The sequence below is a fragment of the Mauremys mutica genome, chromosome 2 (genome assembly GCF_020497125.1).
Source record: "Mauremys mutica isolate MM-2020 ecotype Southern chromosome 2, ASM2049712v1, whole genome shotgun sequence".
Taxonomy (NCBI): domain Eukaryota; kingdom Metazoa; phylum Chordata; order Testudines; family Geoemydidae; genus Mauremys; species Mauremys mutica.
Genome location: NC_059073.1, coordinates 116,138,347 through 116,159,968, shown reverse-complemented (window position 1 = coordinate 116,159,968; position 21,622 = coordinate 116,138,347). Strand labels below are relative to the sequence as shown.

Below are 21,622 nucleotides of genomic sequence, written 5' to 3'. Positions count from 1 at the left end.
ACGATTGCAGCGCTGGTGCTGCAGCGCTGCTCGTCAAGTGTGGCCACACACCAGCACTGTTATTGGCCTCCAGGGTATTAGGAGATATCCCAGAATGCTTTTAACTAAATTACTCTCTTTGTTTTGTTATGATGCCTCTCTTTGTTTTGTTGTGAACTCGGGGCTCCGGGAGCTGCTTATCTAAAAAACAAACACAGCTCCTGTTTGGTGTGATCAATCTGTACCTGACTGTGAACAATCAATTGAGATAACCCACTACCTTGCTGTGAATGAGGCAGGCAGGGGGATGAGTGTTTGCTTGAGGAGAGAAACAGCAGGGGCAGGGCAGAGAAAGGGAGTCTGTTGGAGCAGCTGCTTATCTGGTCTGCAGGCTGTTTGCAGTTAAGAGTAAGGGGTCGGGGAAATTTTCAGATTTTGCAAGGCAGGGAGCTGATACACAGTGTCGGCTCCAAAAATCCACTCTCTCTCTCTCCCCCACTCCCTGTCACACTACACCCCACCCCCCTCTTTTGAAAAGCACGTTGCTGCCACTTGAATGCTGGGATAGCTGCCCATAATGCATCATTCCCAACAGCGCTATAAATGCTGCAAATGTGGCCACACTGCAGCGCTGGTAGCTGTGAGTGTGGCCACACACCAGCGCTTTTCCTACACAGCTGTACGAAGACAGCTGTAACTCCCAGCACTGCACACCTGCAAGTGTAGCCATACCCTCAGAGACATGATTCAATTGCTAGTTCTACCATTAATGTGCTGTGTGACCATGGGCAGGTCACTTCTCCACTGTGCCTCTAATCTCTCCCACCACCCCTTTGTCTTAACTGATTGTAAGCTCTTCAGGGCATAGACTGTCTCTTACTGTGTGTCTGTAAAATGCCTAGCACGATGGGGTCCTGATCTTTGTCGAGGCTTGTAAGAGTTTCCATAATACAAATAAATACTAATAATTTAGGCAAGTATAATATTGAACCAAAACTTGCCTATAGTCTAAGAAAGTAACATACAAAATCAAACAGAAAAAGATAATGTTTTGCATACCAAAAGAAAAAAACCTATTTTATAATGAAGAAAAACATACGCTTATGGTTGTTGAGAATGCAACTGAATGAATAGTTGCATCTTTTCTTTCTTGTGCTACAAACTAATGACCCACAATTCTCCTTTTTGTTTTACTGTCAATCCTGTCAACCCCTTAAAAATCCAGTGTTCTTCTCAACTGCCATTAAAATGAATAATATATTCACCTGATTCAATTCAAACTGTACGTGTCAGGTAGTGGCTTTTTGGGGAGCATCCAGATACAGCTTAAAAACAGAACATCAGGAACAAAATAAACAATTTAAATGAGAGAATGGGCCAAAATGGCTTTTATCTGAGTCACCTTCCACCTAAAATCTTTGGTTCAGATAAAATAATAGTACTTAGGACGTATGTAGTGGTTTTTCATCCATAGATCTCAAAGTTCTTTATAAAGATAGGCAAGCATAATTACCCCCATTTTACAGATGGGAAAACTGATGAAGCACAGAAGTAAAATGAATTGCATAAGACTCAATATGATAGTCAAGACTAGAACTCTGATCTCCTGGCTCGTAATGTAGCACCTTCTCCATTGGACCTCACTGCCTCCCTAAATCCTCATAACAGAATTTGATTTCCAACCACTCTTCCTTTTTCAAAATGAAAATTTTCCACTTGGGCCATTGCAAAACCATGACTAAAACATAATACTCTTGCTACATTGCTAGTTGTAACCAGCCGTTTGAATGTCAGAGCAAAGTCTCAACATTCCCAGTATGCATTGCTCAGATTGCTACAAACAGGAGAGAGATACATCTTCCCACAGGCTCCTTTTCTCATTTAGTAACTATTCAGCATGAGCTTGTTCCACCCAGAGACTAAATTCATGTGACAAGCAGCAAAAGCCCCCACTTAGGCTAGTTATGCAAAGAGAAAACCCCTTGATGTACCAGCATCAGGGAAAAGATATAGGGTTGGTTGGTTGGTTGTCACAAGGAAGAGATAAAGCTTGGTTGCCAGCTCAAGAAGCTTTGTGTTCCCAGAGCATTTGTGCATGTTTCTTGTATGACCTAGACAAACTGTTTAGTTACACAACATAATGCTTCACATAGTTAGGGAGATCTCTGGCCCAGATCCACACTGTAACTTAGATCTCTAAGTCCCAGTTTTACGTGACTAAATCCTGAGGGTCTAGTCCCCCTGCTGTAAATACCTAAAAGAGTCGTTAGAGCAGAGAGGAATGGACCCTCAGTCTCCCACCTCCCAGGTTGGGTGCCTGAAATACTAGGCAATGGAGTCATGCTCTTTCTCTGTGCTCCAGTAACTCTGTACATTGTAATCCACAATGGAACAGCTTCAGCAGGAGAGTCTGAGGGAGCCCCACATCAGAATATCCCACAGCTCAGTGATTACAGCCCTCTCCTGAGAGGTGGGAGATTCCCTCTTCAAATCCTGTCTCCCTCTCTGCCAGAGGGGGAATTGAACCTGCATTTTCCACACCCCAGGTGAGTGCTGTAATAACTGGGCTAAAAGTTATAAGATGAGCACCACCTCTTTCTTCTCCAACCATTTTGGCTGGAATAAGGCAAGCGCCAAATGCATTTTTCACAAGAAATGACTTAGGCGCCTAGGCCACCTGACTCCAGGAAAGAAGTTCCTGGTTGTGGATCACAAGCAGAACTAAGTGCCTCTCTGCAGCCTGGATTTAGGCATCTAACTCTGAGAGGGGGCAGGGCTTAGTTTACATTTCTCTTGTTGTCAGCTTCCATTGCCTAATCTGTGTTCCCTGTAAGCTGTGCGCTTGAGCAGCTGCGCAGGAGAGATTCAAGCACTGCCCAGCTGATTAGGAGAGCGCGCACAGCCGGCAGCATGTGTTCAGGTGCCCCTCCCACCACGTGGCTCCGTCCTACAACTGCTCTCGGGACCGTCCTGCTGGCTGTGCAGTGGGGTTGGGGGGTGAGAAGGGTGCTGATGTCAGGGCATCCCCGCATTTTCACAGGGCAGAGGGGACACAGTCTGGCTCAGGATTTGGAGCTGCTGAGGGGAAGGGTGAGTGGCTGAGTGCCTTTCTTAAAGAGACAGTGCACTGTTTCTGAGATTTCCCGAGCAGCCAGCTCACACAGTCAGTATCTCGCTCTCTCTCTCTCCACCTGCCCATATACCCCATCTCCGCAGAGCAGGGGAGGGGAGACAACAGGGCTCAGGACAGAGCAGGAGAGCTTTCAGTGAGTGCCTTCAAGAGACAGCGCAGGGCAGGGGCGGCTCTAGGCATTTTGCCGCCCCAAGCACGGCAGGCAGGCTGCGTTCGGCGGACCTCCCACAGCCACGTCTGCGGGAGGTCCAGAAGCCACGGGACCAGCGGACCTCCTGCAGGCAAGCCGCCGAAGGCACCCTGCCTGCCGCCCTAGCGGCGACCGGCAGAGCGCCCACCGCGGCTTGCTGCCCCGAGCACGTGCTTTGCGTGTTGGGGCCTGGAGCCGCCCCTGGCGCAGGGTGTCTCTCAGAAACTTTCTCAGCAGCCAGCACACACGCTGTGTGTGTGTGTGTGTGTGTGTGTGTGTGTGTGTATGTCTCTCACTCACACACACAGTCTCTGTGACACTCTCACACACACACAGAATCTCTGTCACACACATTGTCTCTATGTCACACTGTCACACACACACTGTCTCTGTCACACTGTGTCACACACATACTGTGTCACGCACGCACATACAAACATTGTCTCTGTATCACACACACAGTGTGTCACACACACACTGTTTCTGTGTCACACTCACCTCCCAGCACATACTTGTGTTGTTGTTGTTGTTACTTCTTGGTACTTCCTGCAATGCACACATATTCTCTGTAATTTAATTCTTTCAAAGTGTGTTATTGACCAGTCAATTCATATGCATTTTATAATTTTTATTTCTCTTATACTTAAATTTAATTCCTCAAATAGTGAGTTCTAAAATGCCTAACCTGTCCTGGCTGGTTTTCCATCTGGACTTTAAATATATATATATATATATATATTATATCTAGGTTTTTTGTTTTTACTGGTGGCGCACATCCATGTATACCTTGGTACACCTAACAATTTATTCTGCACATGGATGGAAAAAATTAGAGGAAATATTGGTTACCTTGTTTAAACAGCTCCCTGCCTAGAGTTCTGTCTTTTGTGGATCTCATGCTTAGGCACCTATCTCTTCCCTATTCCTTTGTGGATCTGGGCCTCTGAGACCCTTCTACTGACTTATAAACACTCGGGCTGTAAATGATATATCCCTTATATATAACTGATATATTCAAAACACACAGACACCTAACAAAACTAACAGCTTCCCCCCCCCCATAGCCACAATATGAACTTTTGCTAACCTCAGAGCTTTGAAATATAGCAGAGTTCATGGGGTGTGTGTGCGGGGGGGAACCCCTCAGCAAATCTTTTCCCTGACAATTGATATTTCATATGCTGTCCCTTTAAATATCTGGCAGCTCCTCAAATCCCCATGGTATTTACAGTGGACATCTTGGATCAAAAGGAAGAAATGCCTTTGGCTATTTCTGAAGTATTAAAAGCCTTATTTACATGATGATAGCATTTAGAATGCTCACATGGGCTCTCCTCCTGCCCCGTCAGTCCCAATGATCTTTTCAAAGTTCTGAATTCACTTCTGGCAGACATCTTGGATTCTACAATTACTGGAAGGAAACTTCCCCCATACCCCTCCCACAAGTTGGCAGAACTGCTAGTAGTAGTAATCATTTATATAGTGCTGTAAGGTGAACATGGCCTATTACATTTCATTACAGGCAGCTGGTTTGCAGTCAGTCACTGAGAGATTGGTTGATCATTGTGCAATAGCTGGAATGCTTCCCAAAATATATGTGTTTTCAGGAACTGCTTAAATGAGGAGCAGGAGGAAGCTTGTCATAGATGAATTAGAAGATGACATTTATTGCAGACTCAGCAACCAGAGTCAGTGCAGTTCTGCCTTGACAAAGTGAAAACATGGTTCTATCTTGTAATGTAGGTGGGATCTAAACATGCCCCTGAATGTGGCATGATTTGGGAACGTAAGTTAAATTGCAGTTCCATTCCATCTACACTTACAGGATGTGATCATTTTTAAACTGAGTCTGGGATGCTGTAAACAGGTTTCCCAGCATGCTATTTGCAGAGGGTGATGCAAGTCATCTCATTTGGTTATGCGGATCTGAGTTATGCATATCATCCCCAAATCATGTCAATAAAAAATTGATACCACATCAAATTGTCAGGTATTCTGTATATGCTGAACATTTACAAAAGGAGGGGAATATAGATATCTCAGAGAGCTTGAAAACATTTCACTCTTACTATTTTTTTGTACCCCTCCAATTGTAAAGTTAGGATCCCTTAGTACTGTTTGTCCATCTATACAGGCCTGGGAAGGAGAGAGAAATTATAACAAATATATTTTAGAGACTTCTGCAAACAGTTTTTCCATCTGTAATAATGTTACACTTGGAAGCCCCAGCCTCTCTCAATCTGCCTAGGCCATTACAAAAAGTTGCCGTACTGGGAAGGGCAAATTCCCAGCGATGCACTGAGATTTAAAAAAAAAAAATCTAAAATCTAGCACTGAACTAGATACTAAGCTAGCCCTAGTGCTGGTCCAGAATCCTGAACCTGAGACCAATGTAATTTTGAGAAGAAAAGGAATAATTTTCTATGACTAACAGCTTTTAAAAAATAGTGGTTGTTTGCATCTGTTCAGAGGTTTGGAATGTAGAAGTAGTACCAGTGAAGCTGGATTAGTAGGCAGAGAGCAGGTGATAGGGTCAAAAGTGCATCATGGCTGCCATTTATCTCTCAGTTTATCACATGGATATCACTAATGGGAAAGTGGTGTGTGGGTGTGTATATATATATATATATATGTTCATGCTGCACAAGCATAAATATTTGTAAATATACATTTATAAAGTGGATGTTTAAAAAAAATCTAACAAACGTTCTCAGTCAGAAATATCTGGGAAGTTCCATTTAGCCTGAAAGGCATCAGGAATTGCAGTGTGTTGCAAAGTTATTGAGTTGGAAAAAATCTTTAAAAAACTGGAATCTTGAGAGAAACAAAGCTGGGACGTCTGCATGATTATTTCATACTTTTTGGCTCCTCTGATTCAGTCTAGCACTGAACCTCTCCCCTTCCTGCCTCCCTTAGCCCCAGGAGGCTGCCATGACCTTATAACCACCCACAGTTTCCATGTTACTGTCAGCATCCTTACACTTGACTGATGAGAAGTATGTGATTATTCAACACATCATAAAAACAGCTATGGCAATTGAAGGAGAGATCTGGAATATATTTATAGAAATCTGTAAACAATCATTTCAATTCAGCTATTCAGTGCTGTGCACACATTAGCTTATGAGCTGTTGAGCTGTCAGATTTTCTTTGATTCTTTCACCTCTTTTAAAAATTACCCAGTGCTCAGCTGTATTCCTAACCATTTTGTATTTCATGACGTTCTGTTTACGGAGACAATTTCTTTTTTTGAACTGCAGTAACCTAGAAGGTTTTCTTTTTATGATTACACATCTTTTCATCGATTTTAAGAGGCTTGATGTGCCATGATTCACTGACATTCCCTGTGTGTTAAAAGGCTTCTTTGGGCAATTATAGCGCATACATCCGTTCATTACATACAGCTCAATGTGTGCTTTAAATAGACAGCAGGGGGGAAAAAGTTGTGAAACCCTTTTGGAAAGATAAATAATGCAACAGTGGAACATTCATTGCAAAAGTCTGTGTGTTCCAGGCGCTAGTCCGGCTTTTTACTCACCATAGCATGATTTAACCACATTGGAATGATCCCATCCAGGCTCTTGGGGTAAACCAGTTCTCGGTTGTACGTATACAATACCCAAAAGGACATAAACACAAACTGCAACAAAAGAATTTTTGTTGTAAAAGGCAAAGCAGTCTGTAGGAAAAATGTGAGCTTGCGAGATAAAACAACCAATGTATCACACAAATTACAAAGTAAAGAAGGGAAGTTAATGCAAGATGCAGTGCTCTGCTGTTGTTAAAGCCATGTCAGTCTCACTTTGCCTTCTCAGTATTCTGGGGCATATATCTATGAGAAACCCCCTCCTCTATTGTATAAACTGCTGACACTGACATTTCCAGGGAACACATGACTATCCTTGAACCTTTCTTATTTTTCAAGTGGGATCTTGGATAGTCCAAGGTTCCTAGGCCTTGGCTGTCATGCCAAAGGATTTGTTCTGCTCAATAACAAAGTAAAAGCAGATAGTGGCAAGACTGATTGTCTAAATCTTGGCATGCCGGTAAAGTCCGTAAGCTTCATTCCTAAGCTGTAGGTACAGGAGTAGGCTGTATCTTGGGCCCATCTGATCGAATAGGGGAGGATTTACAGTGGGAGGATTTAAGTGTAAGAAATGAATCCCAGTATCAGCTACTGATATCCGAAAGCTCATTTGTACTTTGTTGGCCTGGTTTTATGTTTGAGCACAAGTTGTCCGTATTATGGAAACTGAGGGCATGAGAGGTGAGGAGGATTGTCAATACTAAATATAGCGCATGCAGGTTACAGACGGATACATCCTGGTGTTCAGCCCTTTTCTGTTACATACCCAGAAGCATGCATGGGAGATGTGACAGCGGTGTTACAAGAAACTGGTTTGCAAAGAATGACTAGTAGCTGAGATGGCTTAGTCTCAGTTGCAAGAATTGCCTCTCTTGATTCACCTGGCTGAAATGCTTGTGGACCCAGTTAAAGATGAGTTTCAGCTCTCCTGAGGCCAGCTTCTGCAAGCCCCTTTCATACTGAGTTGTACTGACAAAGTTATTTCAGTCTCTGGCCCATTATATGCAGAACCATGTGGTGGACACAATAGATTATTCTAAGTAATATCATTTAAGTCTGTTTCTCTTCTGTGTTTGTTTAAACTCATTTTGCAGTCAGGGAAGACAATATGAGGATTTATTGCCTTTTAAGGACCCTACTCGACTCTTAAGGCACATGTTACCCTTTCGGTGAAACTACTTCAGTAGATAATTCCAGTGGCTCTGTATGTATGAGGGTAGCAGAATGTCTTCTTTCTGCCCTTTGATTTTGGTGGATGTCTGTTTGCCTATGGCTGGGTTGTAGGGGGGCAGGGGGAGGAGGGCTTGTAGACCACCATGTCAGAGCAACATGTTCAACATTAAACCACTAGCTAGCCTCACATCTGGGGCTAGATTTAAGCATTGTTTCCTCATTTAAATGGATTTGTTCTGTTTTCAAAAGACAAAATGAAGCTCCCTAGTAATAGCTGTATCTATTTGGTACATGTGTATATATGATTATTATTATGGACATTAGTTACTTACCGTGGACACAGGGAAAGCCAGGACACTGAAGAGAAGGTCTCTGCAGGAAATTATGTACTTAACACTTGGCAGTTTCTTAATTAGTCTCAACACATCAGCCAGGAAGGAGATCCCATAGAAAACAGCCTGCAAAACCTAAATTAATTATAGATAATGAGGGAATCTTCATCCACCTTTGATTAGCATGTTCCTGCATGAACTCAATACTTGCTCTTTAGGGAGCTGTTTTGTTGGTGAACTACAAGTCAGCACCAGGGAAATAGCTTTTGGCTCAATTTTCCTTATTAACTGAAAGTGATTAAATAAAGTAGTTCAGGAGATTACTTTACTTTAACAGTACCTTTCTTAATGGAGCGAGCAGAACAGTGTGGTGTGAAGAGTGAGCTTTATTCAGACTGGAAGTGGCAGGATGTGTTGTAAGATAGGTCTTTTTGCAATTAATATGTTAATTGTTAACCTCAAGGCAACAAAGTAGTGACAGGAGGGGACAAATCTGTAGCTATTCAGAGTTCTAATGTTTCCCACAAAGCAAACACTATAAGTGTTCTCACAGGTTAGCCAAGATGCAGGGCTGGCTCCAGGCACCAGCTAAGGAAGCAGGTGCTTGGGGCGGTGAATACAAAGGGGCGGCACTCCGTCCCCTACTGGGGCAGCACATCCAGGTCTTTGGCGGGAATTCGGGGGCGGGTCCCTCAGTCCCTCTCTTCCTCTTTGAGCTGCTGCCAAAGTGCTGCCAAAGAGGAAGAGAGGGAGTGAAGGACCCACCGCCGAAGAATGGAGCGGTGCGATTGAGCTGCCGCCCAAGTGCCGCTGATTGGCTTTTTTTTTTTCCTCACTGCTTGGGGCGGCAGAAAACCTGGATCCGGTCCTGCCAAGATGGTGCCTTCTGGCTGGTGGTGATGCGTTAGAGCTCATGCCCATACTGTACCAATTAACCAATACAAAACACCCTAAAAGGGCTGTGTTAGACAGAGAAGCCACTAGAAAAAGATTTGTCCTGTACTGGGTCCTGAACCTATTTCTGCTGAATTCAAGGGGATGCAAGAGCAGGACTTCACATTCAGATCCTCAAAAATACTTTAAGGCAGGAGTTAGCCACCTCAATACCTTTGAGGATCTGGGCCTTGGTAACTAGAAATAAGACCTCATTGCACTAGAATTGAGAGCGCTGGTTGAATTATGTTTTTTGCAAATAATGTAACCAATTAATTCTGGCTCTTTTTTAGTTAGCTAACTTCATAGATGGTCTGATGATATTATGCAAATAATGTATTATCTGTATTCTCTTCCACTGATCATCAAATAATTGTATTTGAAAACGATGTTTCTCATTCTTCAACCACCTCTGCTAGTGCTACACAATGGACTGTAATGCACTAAACGTGGGAAGAAGTAAAGATAAAGCCTATTAAGAACTTGCTGCTCTTTGACTGCTAATCTATGCTCAACTTTGAACCTGAGCTCAATTTTCTTGATTACTGGTGGTATTTTTAAAGCTAGATTCTCTCACTCTTGTGCTGGGAAACTCAGTCTATTGCAAATGCTGGCACTGCTGAGATGGAAAGATACCGTTAAGCATTCCGAATGACGTCTCTTTTGCCATGATCTCACCCTGATTCAGGTTTTTATTTTGAGTTTGTGTGATATCTAAGGCTGGACTGATTACTTCTTCAGGAGCCTGGAGAGGTGGGGCTTAGGAGGTGACAGCACTGGCACAGCACTTGATCAGAAAGTTTTAGATGCAGAATAGAGGATGGGGAGCAGGATGGCCTCCCCCTGCCCACCAAAAAAAAAATTTCAAAACGCAATACTTTGTGCTGTTATAGTGTAGTTCCCCTTAGGGTGTCAAGGTGTATTTAAATATTAATGACTTAAGCCTCACAACACCCCTAGGAGGTAGGTAATTAGTTTTAAACAAAAGATAGAGAAACTGAAGCCCAGAAAGGCTAAGTGACTTGTCCAGGGTCTCACAGGAAATATGAGGCAAAGGTGGGAGTTGAATGCAGGTCACTTGACAAATAGTGCTGTGGCTCACCCCCAACACCATTCTTCCTCCCGAATTGGACAGGAGGCTTATAGACTGAATAATGCAACTGTCATTAAAAATAACCCTGCCAGAACCACAAATACTTACAGTTCAAGCTCATTCCAGTTTTTGACACAAAAACAGCCCTTTAAATATGTGTGTGTGTCTTTCACCATTGACTTTGAGATCTTCCTTACCAAGACTGGCCTCTCTAACTGTGGGTAGAGTTTTGCAAGGTGCTGGACCCAAAGCAGCAAAGCACTTAAGCACATGCTCAACTTCAACGGGACTCCTCGTATACTTAAAGTTAAGCACATGTTTAAGTGCTTTGCCGGATCAGACCCTGGGGCCCCATTCCTTGAGGCACACACATGGGAGATGGGTGCTTAAGAATTGCTCTTTTTCTTGTATGCCATTGACTATAACTACTGCAGGCTGTAGAGCAAGCTACAATGTTCAGTTCAATACTTTCTCCCTATACTTTAAACAGCATGACAAATGGCAATGAAATGACCTGTGTGACAAGATGACAGTGAAAGTCTGGTGACGCAGGGTAACTAATCGTTAATAAAGCATCTCATAGGCTTTCCCTATTTGAGAGAGGCATGGTTCCCAGAGTACAAGGGTCTGATTATTGCTTTTATGGTGAGCCCTACATTAATCATGAAACAGAAATAAACTTCATTTCCCCCTCTTAAAATCAATTAAAACAAACATTTGGATGGAAAAGAAACAGATGGTCCCAAAGCATCCAAGTTCTCAGTCTAGCATTCTTTCTGTAGCTTACAGAAGAGGTCAATAGTATCTCCCAGATTGAAAACTTTCCATTCATTTTTCTTTTCTTAGGTAGCTATGTGTGAGCACTTGCACGCTCACACACCTGTATCCATAGGCCCCTATTTCCAAAAAAAAAAATAATAGTCCTGGAATTTAATCTCAGGAGCGTACCTTTAAGAAACCCAACATTCTACCCTCAGCTACAGTAATAGAAATCCAAAGTAACTGAACTGAATTCAGTGGATTTCCATTGGTATAACTGAAAGGACATCTTAGCCCAATGTTGCTATAACTATACTTAAAAAAAAAAACCGGTAAAAAATTAGGAAATTAACAGTTTCAGTAAATTAACTACCTAACTGAAATAATATTCCATATCAGACATGGTTTAACAGAAATAGAGAAGTGCTAACAATTAGTGTGCGCACTCAAATTACAAGTTGCAAGAGCGACTACAGACTTTGGAAAGTTAACTATTGTGTCAGGAAAGGAATTGTGGTACTACGGCTCACTTTAGGTGAAACTCACTTCTGTGCAGAAGGCCTGCCTGAGGCTTATGAACACTTCAGTCCCTCTTAAGCCTTATTTGGAGAGTGTAAGTGGGACTAATTAGTGCACAGGGTGAATTTCACCCCTTAAGGGTACATCTACATTTTGAACTGGGGGCATAATTTCTGGCTCGAGGAGACATACTTGTGCTAGCTCTGATCAAACGAGTACACTAAAAATAGAAGTGTAGCCTCAATGAAATGAGCAGTGGAGGGGCTAGCCACTCCGTCTGTGATCCAGGCCAAGAGACTAGGTATGTACTTGGGACGGCTAGCCTATGTCGCCACTCGCGCTGCTGTGGCTACACTTCTATTTTTAGTGCTCTAGACTGATCAGAGCTAGCACAGGTATGTCTCAAGCTGGAAATTATGCCTCCAGCTGGAAGCATAGACATACCTTTAGAAGAGTGCAGGAGTGAAGCCCTGGTACCACAGGGTATGTCTACACTGCAACTAGACACCAGTGGCTGGCCTGTGCCAGCTGACGGGGGCTCACAGGGCTCGGGCTAAGGGGCTGTTTAAATGCAATGTAGACATTTAGGCTCAGGCTGCAACCTGAACTCTGGGAGCCTCCCACTTCACGGGGTCCTAAAGCCCAAACTTCAGCCTGAGCCCAAATGTTTACATTGCAGTTAAACAGCCCCTTAGCCCGAGCCCTGTAAGCCCCCATCAGCTGGCCTGGACAAGCCATGGGTTTTTAGTTGCAGTGTAGACATACCCCCAAATATCCTGTAAACACTGAGAGGCGCTCTGCTGCTGTGTGCCTCCATAGGTGCCTGCTGTTAATTGGTTTCATTTGGCTTATACTCAGCCTATGTTTTCAGGTGTAACAAGAGAATTTAAACCCCACTTTAAAAATGGAAAACTGAACACAGCCGTAATTATGGAGTCAACACAAGTGCTCCCATAATATATCACAGTACAATCGAACACAGAGGGGCTTGAACACCAGAGCTGAACCCTCACAAACTCAGGAAAATTCATACCTGGACATGAATCCACATTTTGCAATTATGTAAGTATAATAGAAAATATACAAAAGGATGAAATTATTTCAGGTGTCCCTATGACTTTCCAAGCAGCAATGTTGGCACTTGCAACTGCAGCTGCTCTCAGTATATAAATCTGCCAGATGTAGTTCAAAAGGATTCCCCAAAGTGTTCCCCCCAGAACAGGAAGAGAAATAAGAACAGAAACATTCTGAAAGGGAGAAGCCAATGATTAACCCGCAGAAAAGGATGGGGAATTGATTGGCCCTTCAGGACAAACCTCTCTGTTTCCTATAAACCATTTTAGTGCCACAGTGATAAGGGCTTTAGAAATGCTTATAGACAGGACATGTTTTGTTAACTGTACCTATTTAATTTGGCCAGACAAATCGGTTGAACTAAGAGGCATCAGTGGCAAAACTCAAATCTCACCTAATTTGATCAAAGCAAGTATTTCCATTTATTTATTCCCGTGATTCATTTTCAAAGACAGCATCTGGTTACCTGAATGTATCTAATTCCCAAATTGATAGTCATAAACACAGCCCACAACATTTTGTTTAATGGGGTATAAATCTGATATTCCATGTGGGCTGCTAGATATGGAAATCAAATTTTACTACATTCATATACACACAATAAAATTATAGAAAATATTTGCAGTAAATATTGGCTCTATTTGAAAACAAATAGGAAACAGTACCTTTAGTACAATCAAAACCATTTTAATAATGAGAGATTCAAGTGTAATGAACAAAATTTGGGAGAGGGAGTGTGGATGCAAATGTCTGTTTTCAGATGTCCAGGGATGTTCTTTATGCACTATTCTACTTGTGTATATGCAATAAATCATTTTATGTGATAGATGGAAAGATTTTGGGTAATAACTTATTCTGGATGCTGCATTATTAGTTGTATTGATGTAGCAACAAAAGAACCTTAGTCATGGACCAGGATCCATTGTGCTAGCTAGGCACTGTACAAACACAGACCAAAAAAACAATCCCTGCCCCAGACAGTTTACAATCTAAGTATGTTTCATGTTACGCAAAATAGATGTAAAACTGTTCTTATCTGTCCAATAGTCCCCTCTCTCTCTTCAGGAACTGACCAATGAAAGCCTTTAATACTAAACACACATAGCGCTTTTATTTTTCTCTTGTGCAACACCTCCCTACATTATCTCCTTTTGGAGGCTCTGACTGCAACAAATAGTGTAAGCAGGTAGGTGGAGTTGAAGTGGCATATAAGAGCTGGAGTCTGGCTCTTGGGAGGCTCACACAGCAGGTGTGAATGTGGAGAAATTGCTAAAAGAGGAGTATACATGAAAGCAAGTGTGTGCTTCCAAGCAGAGCTGTGCAGGGCCTGGAATTTCCGTGGCATGGGCAACTTTGCATTTCTAAAATTCTTTTCATTCTAAATCAGAACAAAAAGTCAGAGATTGGAATGGAAATTTTCCAAAAAAAAAAATCAACTTCGGAAGGACTAAAAGGAAAGGTGATATTTTTCCAAGCTGGCAACTAGGAACCTGGGCAACCTGGTGCCCCAAAACCCCACCAGATGGACTACTAGTGATCCCAGGCAGCCTGGTGAGCTCACCTGCTGGCAGGTTGACTGTGGAAAGAGGAGGTAGGACACAGGCAGGAAACCAGGTTGGCCCACTGACCTGTCTGCCTGCCTGCATGGGTTCAGTCTAAACTTCCAGCGGAATCAACACGTTCCCTCAGAATGTTTTGGTTCCATCAAATCAGCATTTTCTGACAGAAAACTGTTTGGTCTGAAATTTTTCAGCTAGCTTTACTTCCAAGAGACAGATCCAGTATCCCTTGAAGCATCACAGTTCTGTTTCCAAAGCCTTCACAATTTTGAACAGTCTCCTAGTTATTATTTGCTGGTGCACATACTCAAAGCAGGTCTCTCTAGTGCCCCTCATCTGAGCAGGAAATTTTAAGGTGCTGTTTTTCTGCTCCCCATGTTCTCCTGCCTTTTGACCACTGCCCAGCCAGCCCCAGGGTGTTGGCTGCAGCCTGTTTCCATCCAGTGAAGTGGTTGCATATGTGGACTTCTCCTCTGCAGGACACAGGAGCACTGGGTAGTGTGAAAGATAGACGCGAGGGAGAGACTAGGGGAAGCAGCCAAGTAGAGGAAGGCTCAGCTGGGATCCCATCTTTGATCTAATTTACAATGATGTGAAAACAAGGAGTGATCTATGTATTGACATGAAAACAAACAGAATTAGAGAAAGACCAAGTGGCAGGTTCGACTGCCAAAAGGAAATTGCAATGTGTCCATCATTTTCAGGGGCACAACCACACAATGGTAATGTATACATGGCTATGCACGTTGACTCTTTGTGGTGTATTTTGGAAAAATCTCCACTACACATTGGGAGCTACATCCTAAGGGACATAGGGAGGCCCTTTGTTCCCTAAAGGGGAATTCTGCGGTGGTCTTTCTGATTGTAAGGTTAGGCCACCTCAGTATGGGACATGGAGCAACTGAGTCATGAAGCAACTGCTCTACCTCAAAAGGGGTAGCAAGCTCAAGCATTAGCTCCTCGCCCCCTCCACTAGGCCTCTGGTATCCTAACCCCTTCCTCTCCCCTCTCTTTTTCTGCCACATATAGGGACCCTGGAAGTTACTGCTACCCAGACATATTAGCAGACTCCACAGAGCAGCCTGTGCAGGCGAGGGAAGGAATGGGGGATCAGGTGCTTGCTGTAACACCCTCCCCACTTCCTCAGAAAAAGTCTCTGGAGAAAGAGGGATTTTGTACCATAGAGGAGCTTCTGCTTTCTCCACCACTTCCTGCCCCTGTCTGAATCTCACCACCTTTCCTCTGTGACTGGAGGGTGGTATCTTCAGCCCAGTGGGCACCCCTGTTGCTGACTGCTCCATTTTGGAATAGTCAATTCTGCTTCTGAAAGGATGGGGAGGAAAAGCAGCACAGTCATTTTCTGTCACCCCATGCTCATAGCGAGACACTGGGAAAAGGGTAGCTTCACCCAGCGTCACTCCCCTGGTGACCCAGAATTGTGGACAGCAGAGCAGCAGGGCAGGGCTGCCCAGAGGATTCAGGGCACCTGGGGCAAAGCAATTTCGGGGGCCCCTTCCATAAAAAAAAGTTGCAAAACTATAGAATATTATATTCTTGTGGGGGCCCCTGCAGGGCCCGGGGCCTGGGGCAATTTGCCCCACTTGCCTCCCCCTCTGGGCGGCCCTGCAGCAGGGCCATGGGGAGGGCTGATTGTGGATCTGCCTGAGGGGGACCATTTTGCCTCAGGTTTTCTTTACTGTTTGGGTGGCACAAATCCATTCCAAGGGCCAGCGATGTTGGTGGGCTCTGAAGCAGCTCAACAGCAGGCTCATGTTTTGGCCCTCGGTGGTTAGGATGTTGACAGGTATCTCCCAAGGAGAGGAATTTAAATACTACTTAGATTACTCCCCAGTGTTTCCCATTTTGTCACTGGGTTTCATTAACGGTTTTTAAAAATACAGCATAAGAATGCCCAAAGGTATAGCCCCAAATCCTGCCCCTCACTCTGTGGGTGTGGAGGGCCCAGCCTAAGACAGGACAAGTGTGGTTTGAGGAAGCTCAGACAGGATGTCAGGGGCCCATGAGGTGGCTCGCGTTGCTGGTTGTTAGTAGCCGCAGCAGGAAATATTTATATTGACTACTACTGTATATGCTACACAGACACAGAAGAGCCAATCCCTACCCTGCAGGGCTTAGACTCTCAAAGTGCTGTGATGAGTGCCACCGTGCCCTCTATTGTGTGGTAACTCCCAGTGTGGCATCATCCAGTGGCCCGCTAGGGATAAGGACGGGCACGGGCAGGGCTGGAGGTTCCACTGCTATATAAATCCATACACCGCTGACTGGGTCACAAGGGGAATGCAAGGGCTAGGGAGCCTCGAGGTTAACTAGTGTTCCTGAAGGGCTCCATTGCCAGAACAACAGCTCAGTAGGAATCCTATCCACAATCCCCTATCTCCACCCATAGAAATCCCCTTTGCACAGCCCAGCTACCTGGGCTAGTTACTCGGACCAAGTTTTGTCCTATGGACAGCATATGTTATATGTTTTCATTTGGTTAGTAATGGTGTGATATTAGTACTAATGTGTGATGCAGAAATATATTATTGTCAGTATATCACAGTGTAATTCTAAGAAACACAGCAAGTCACTGATCACACTTTTTGAAATGCATGAGATAATATTGCACATATTTCTACATTTCTTTTTGCCCATTGTGACTTACAATGTCCCTCCCCCCAATAATTTTTTTAATTAAGTACATGCAATGATTGGCTATTACCTCACCATATTTTGTTTTACTGCTTATCTATTTTGTAATAGTTAAAATCATATTCAAAGAACTATAATTCTCACGGCATGCATGCTACTCAGTGCTGAATATACATATACTAATACTAATTGGTAACTATTCTATTCCTAGGATTAGATAACATGCTTTAAAGCTGTACATCCTTCCTGTACACATTCTACATTTCTTTCCTTCTCACGATTAACTCGTCTCTTAACAATGAGGCAACTAGCTACAGTATATATAGAATTTGAAAGTATTGCAATTTGCTGCCAAATATTCTTTATACATAAACAACACAAATGTGGATACCTATTTAGTTTGCTTTGGGGTATAAACCATAAAAGAAAGCAGTATACCAGCAGCAAATACACCAGCTGCATATGTTTTAAGGCACAGATGGTAGACAGACAAATAGACAGATTGGTACCACTGTATACTACGTGCTTACCAGATTGAGAACTGTCAAATATTTCCACTGCCTACCATAAAGGAACACTTCAGATGGCCGGTCTTCTGCTCTTACAAGTGAGATTGAATAGGTTACAAAAATATACCAGACAAAAACAAGGGAATGGTACAGAGCCAGTGTAGCGATTGCCATGGTTCTGCTGTGAGTGCTATTCAAGCCCTAAAGCAGCTTTTCTTTTAACGTTCAGTAGCCCTGGGTAGGAAATTGCACTGCAGGAGAGTTTGCTGTCCGAAGAAAGTCAGGACACTGCTCACATGAAACAAATATTACAACACTGGCTGGACTTTGCTTATTTTTTCTTCTCTTTTTTGTTCTATTGATAAGCTTGGGAAAAAATAGGCTTATTCCCTGGATTTAAATGCCTCACTCAAGATTACTGAAGATTAGTTGCAGAGTTACATAAGTTTTGGTGTTTTTGCACCAGGGGAGGAGGTTGTCGCTGGTTTTGCATAACTGAGTTTCACATTCTTTTTGGACAAGTAGGAAAAAATCCCTATTTTTCCTTCTGGTGAGATTTTGGTGTTGCCATGAGCCTGGATCAATTTGTGGAGACTTTTGTCACTTTTGTTTCAACAAAGAAAAAAGATGGAAAGAATAGAGGGCTTTCCAAGGGGAACTGAATACATTTGTTAGTGTTGTAAAAGAGGGAGGATCTAAGGGGTTAATACACTAATGTTAGGGTTCTTTGGTTTCGTAAGTTTTGAAAATCATCTTTGACATTCTTTGTAGAAAGTCTGCCTGAAGTAGGTTATTCTGTCAATCCATGTTACTTTGTAAGTATTTGTAAGTATTTACAAATGTGCACAGCTGGTGTGACAAAATTCAAGTCACTTTAAAAGTCTGGGAGGGGATAGAGAGAAGGGGCAACAGCCTGGGGTAATGTAAGCTACGTAGTTTCTTTATTGAGCTGCTACTTACCTGCTTGTTTGCTTAATCACATTAACCTCCACATAATGGTTCTTCCCTGGTATGACACTGCAGTAATATATATATAAATATAATATAGCGACTGCAGCTACACAGCCAATCAAGTCAAGCTTGTCAGCCACAGCCTAGGGAAGGTTATGCAAGTCCATGAGGGAACCAGGCAGCCCTTGCCGATAAGTGCAGCCTGCAAGTATGTGGCCTGAATCTTCTAACTGGCCACAGCGGCAAAGAGGAGTCACAGAGGCCCCACTTATAGTCATTAGCAGCATCTCTTCTCACTCCATGTTTGAAGCAATTGAGCTTTACTCAGAGATGGCACGGAAGGTCAAAACTAGGGGGGCTGGACTGGTGGATCTGTCACCACGAGATAGGCACTGGCTGTGTTTGAAGCTTGTTCTTGCCATCTAATATTCCACCTGGAGGTGATTTTGAGGTTCCTTAGGGGAATTGTCCAAACAGGGCACCTTGTGCTGGCATGGTGGATTAAACACATCTTTAAACTAAAATAGATATGGCATGCCTTGCACCTTTAAGGAGCAGATTCTGCAAGATGACTTGTCACCTGCTGTCAGGAGGGACAATGTTGGACAGGATCAGCAGCCAGGCCACGTTGGTTGGTGCCATGATTCCTGTTATTAAATGCGTAGTTTCATACAGCTGTCTGCTGCTGTAGAGCTGAGCCATGCCAGTAAGTAATACTCTGCTACAGATTAACACAGGCCAAGCCCAGAGTTTCTTAGTGTCTGTTCATTGGCTGCACAGATAGACACAGTTAATTTGCTGATCAGGTTGTTTCTGATCTTTATTTGCAGTGAGGTCTTGATCAAAGGTTCCTTGAAAATCAAGGTACAGTCCAATGTAACAGGTTGGACTCACCCCTGCGGCGCCTTCTGCAGACCGGCCTCGTGAATTAGCTCAGTCCAGTGTCCAGAGCGCCCTCTGCAGGGTGGTGATCCACCTGTCTGCTACTGGCCCCCCGTGTCCCTCCCAGGACCCCGGTGCCCCTTTAACTAGGTCTCCCCCTCCCAGGGGAACCCCCACCCCACTATCCCCAGACCCCACTTTGCCTCAGTATTGGCTACTGCCCAGTCTCCATCTCACCCCTGTTCACTGGGGCAGACTGCAGTATCAGCCACTCATCATAGGCAAAGGGGTTTGGACCTGCTGCCTTTGCCTACCCCTGGGTTGCCCCCTGCAACCCCCAGTACCTCTTGGCCTAACACTAGGCTGCAGCCTGGGGCTTTCCAGGCAGGAGCTCCCCAGCTCCTCAGCCTTTCCCCAGCCCTGCTCCACTCTAGGTACCTTGTCTACTCCCTGCAGCCAGGCCCTTCTCCCTCTACAGGCAGAGGGAAAGTGTTTGGGCTCCTGGCTCACAGCCTTTTATAGGGGCCAGCTGTGGCCTGATTGGGGTGTGGCCCAGCTGCGGCCACTTCCCCAATCAGCCCAGCTTTGAGAGCAGCAGCTCTCAAGCCCTGCCAGGCCGCTTTTAAACCCCTCAGGGCAGGAACGGGTCCCCAACTCACTACAAACACCTATATACACAAGCTTTGGGTCATGCGCCACAGGGGTGCTGAAACAATTTTTATAGTGGGGGTGCTGGCAATAGAAACCATGTATTTGGTGTTTGTTATTTCTACTTCAGGCCAAGGGGTGTGGCAGCACCACTGATGCTCCATGTCTGCAGTAATGACCATATGAATGCTTTACGATAATCTAGGTATTGAGTTGGTGATCTGCGTTAATCTACACTACCACCATCACAACTGGCAGTCATAACAGAGAAGCCAGAGACTGAACTACCGTCTGTCCTGTAGAAACAGTCCCTCCAGGACAGGGTTGACTCTCTGCTGAGCAGACTATGTTAAGGCTACTCTTCTTTTTTGGCATTTGTAGTGGTCTACAGGGATACTTGAGCAATCTGCTCTTTTGTCTGATGCAGGGCTCAAGACTCAGGGTGGAATGATTTCATATAAAATCAGAAAGCAATTCACATGCATGTCAGGAAATAGCCCTAACACTGAAGTCATTTTCTGTTTCCTTGACTTCTCTCCTAATTTAGATTATCCACATCCAAGTTCCACAGACATAATTCAAAGTGAATTTCTCTCTCTTTTAAATCATAGAAACATTGAATATTAGGGTTGGAAGAGACCTCAGGAGGTCATCTAGTCCAACCCCCTGCTCAAAGCAGGACCACCAACAACTAAATCATCCCAGCCAGCGCTTTGTCAAGCCGGGCCTTAAAACCTCTAAAGATGGAGATGCCACCACCTCTCTAACTAACCCATTCCAGTGCTTCACCACCCTCCTAATGAAATAGTGTTTCCTAATATCCAACCTAGACCTCCTCCACTGCAACTTGAGACCATTGATTCTTGTTCTGTCATCTGCCACCACTGAGAACAGCCTAGCTCTATCCTCTTTGGAACCCCCCTTCAGGGAGTTGAAGGCTGCTATCAAATCCCCCCTGACTCTTCTCTTCTGCAGACTAAATAACCCCAGTTCCCTCAGCCTCTCCTCGTAAGTCACGTGCCCCAGCCCCCTAATCATTTTTGTTGCCCTCTGCTGGACTCTCTCCAATTTGTCCACATCCCTACTGTAGTGGGGGGACCAAAACTGGACACAATACTCCAGGTGTGGCCTCACCAGTGCCGAATAGAGGGGAATAATCACTTCCTTCGATCTGCTGGCAATGCTCCTACTAATGCAGCCCAATATGCCGTAAGCCTTCTTGGCAACAAAGGCACACTGCTGATTCATATTCAGCTTCTTGTCCACTGTAATTCCCAGGTCCTTTTCTGCAGAACTGCTGCTTACCAGTCAGTCCCCAACCTGTAGCGGTCACACGTCTCAGATTTCTCATTGCCTCTTATTTCAGTTTGAAATGTATTAGGAGACCTTCTTAGGATTGCCTGAGGTCAAAGATAAAAAATCTTTTGCTGGAGAAAAAAAAGATAATCCATTGCTTTGGCTCCTAAAGACATCATTATATGTTCTTCGAAGAACCCCAATGGAAAATTATTTTAAATGGCCTGGCTTTTTGCATTTGCCTATGACGTTGTGGAGGCTCATTGGTAATGAAGCTTGCAGGAACATCTTCTCCTCCTCTGTCTTCCTAAAACTTGTCACTACAAATGAGAGTAGGAACAAGAATGGAAATAT

At 44.0% G+C, this 21,622-nt stretch overlaps 1 protein-coding gene across 1 annotated transcript in view; it reads right to left on the bottom strand.

Annotated features, from left to right (window-relative positions):
• The window catches only part of LOC123362673 (androgen dependent TFPI regulating protein), a 45,361-nt gene extending 27,592 nt beyond the window's left edge, over positions 1–17,769 (bottom strand). Inside the window, exons 1-3 of the mRNA XM_045003091.1 lie at positions 17,513–17,769; positions 8,394–8,528; positions 6,841–6,942 (exon numbers count right to left, since the gene is read on the bottom strand). Coding sequence (XP_044859026.1) covers positions 6,841–6,942; positions 8,394–8,528; positions 17,513–17,665 — 390 coding nt within the window. The 5' untranslated portion in view covers positions 17,666–17,769. The remainder of the gene's footprint in view (positions 1–6,840; positions 6,943–8,393; positions 8,529–17,512) is intronic.
• Between the last annotated feature and the right edge of the window lie 3,853 nt (positions 17,770–21,622).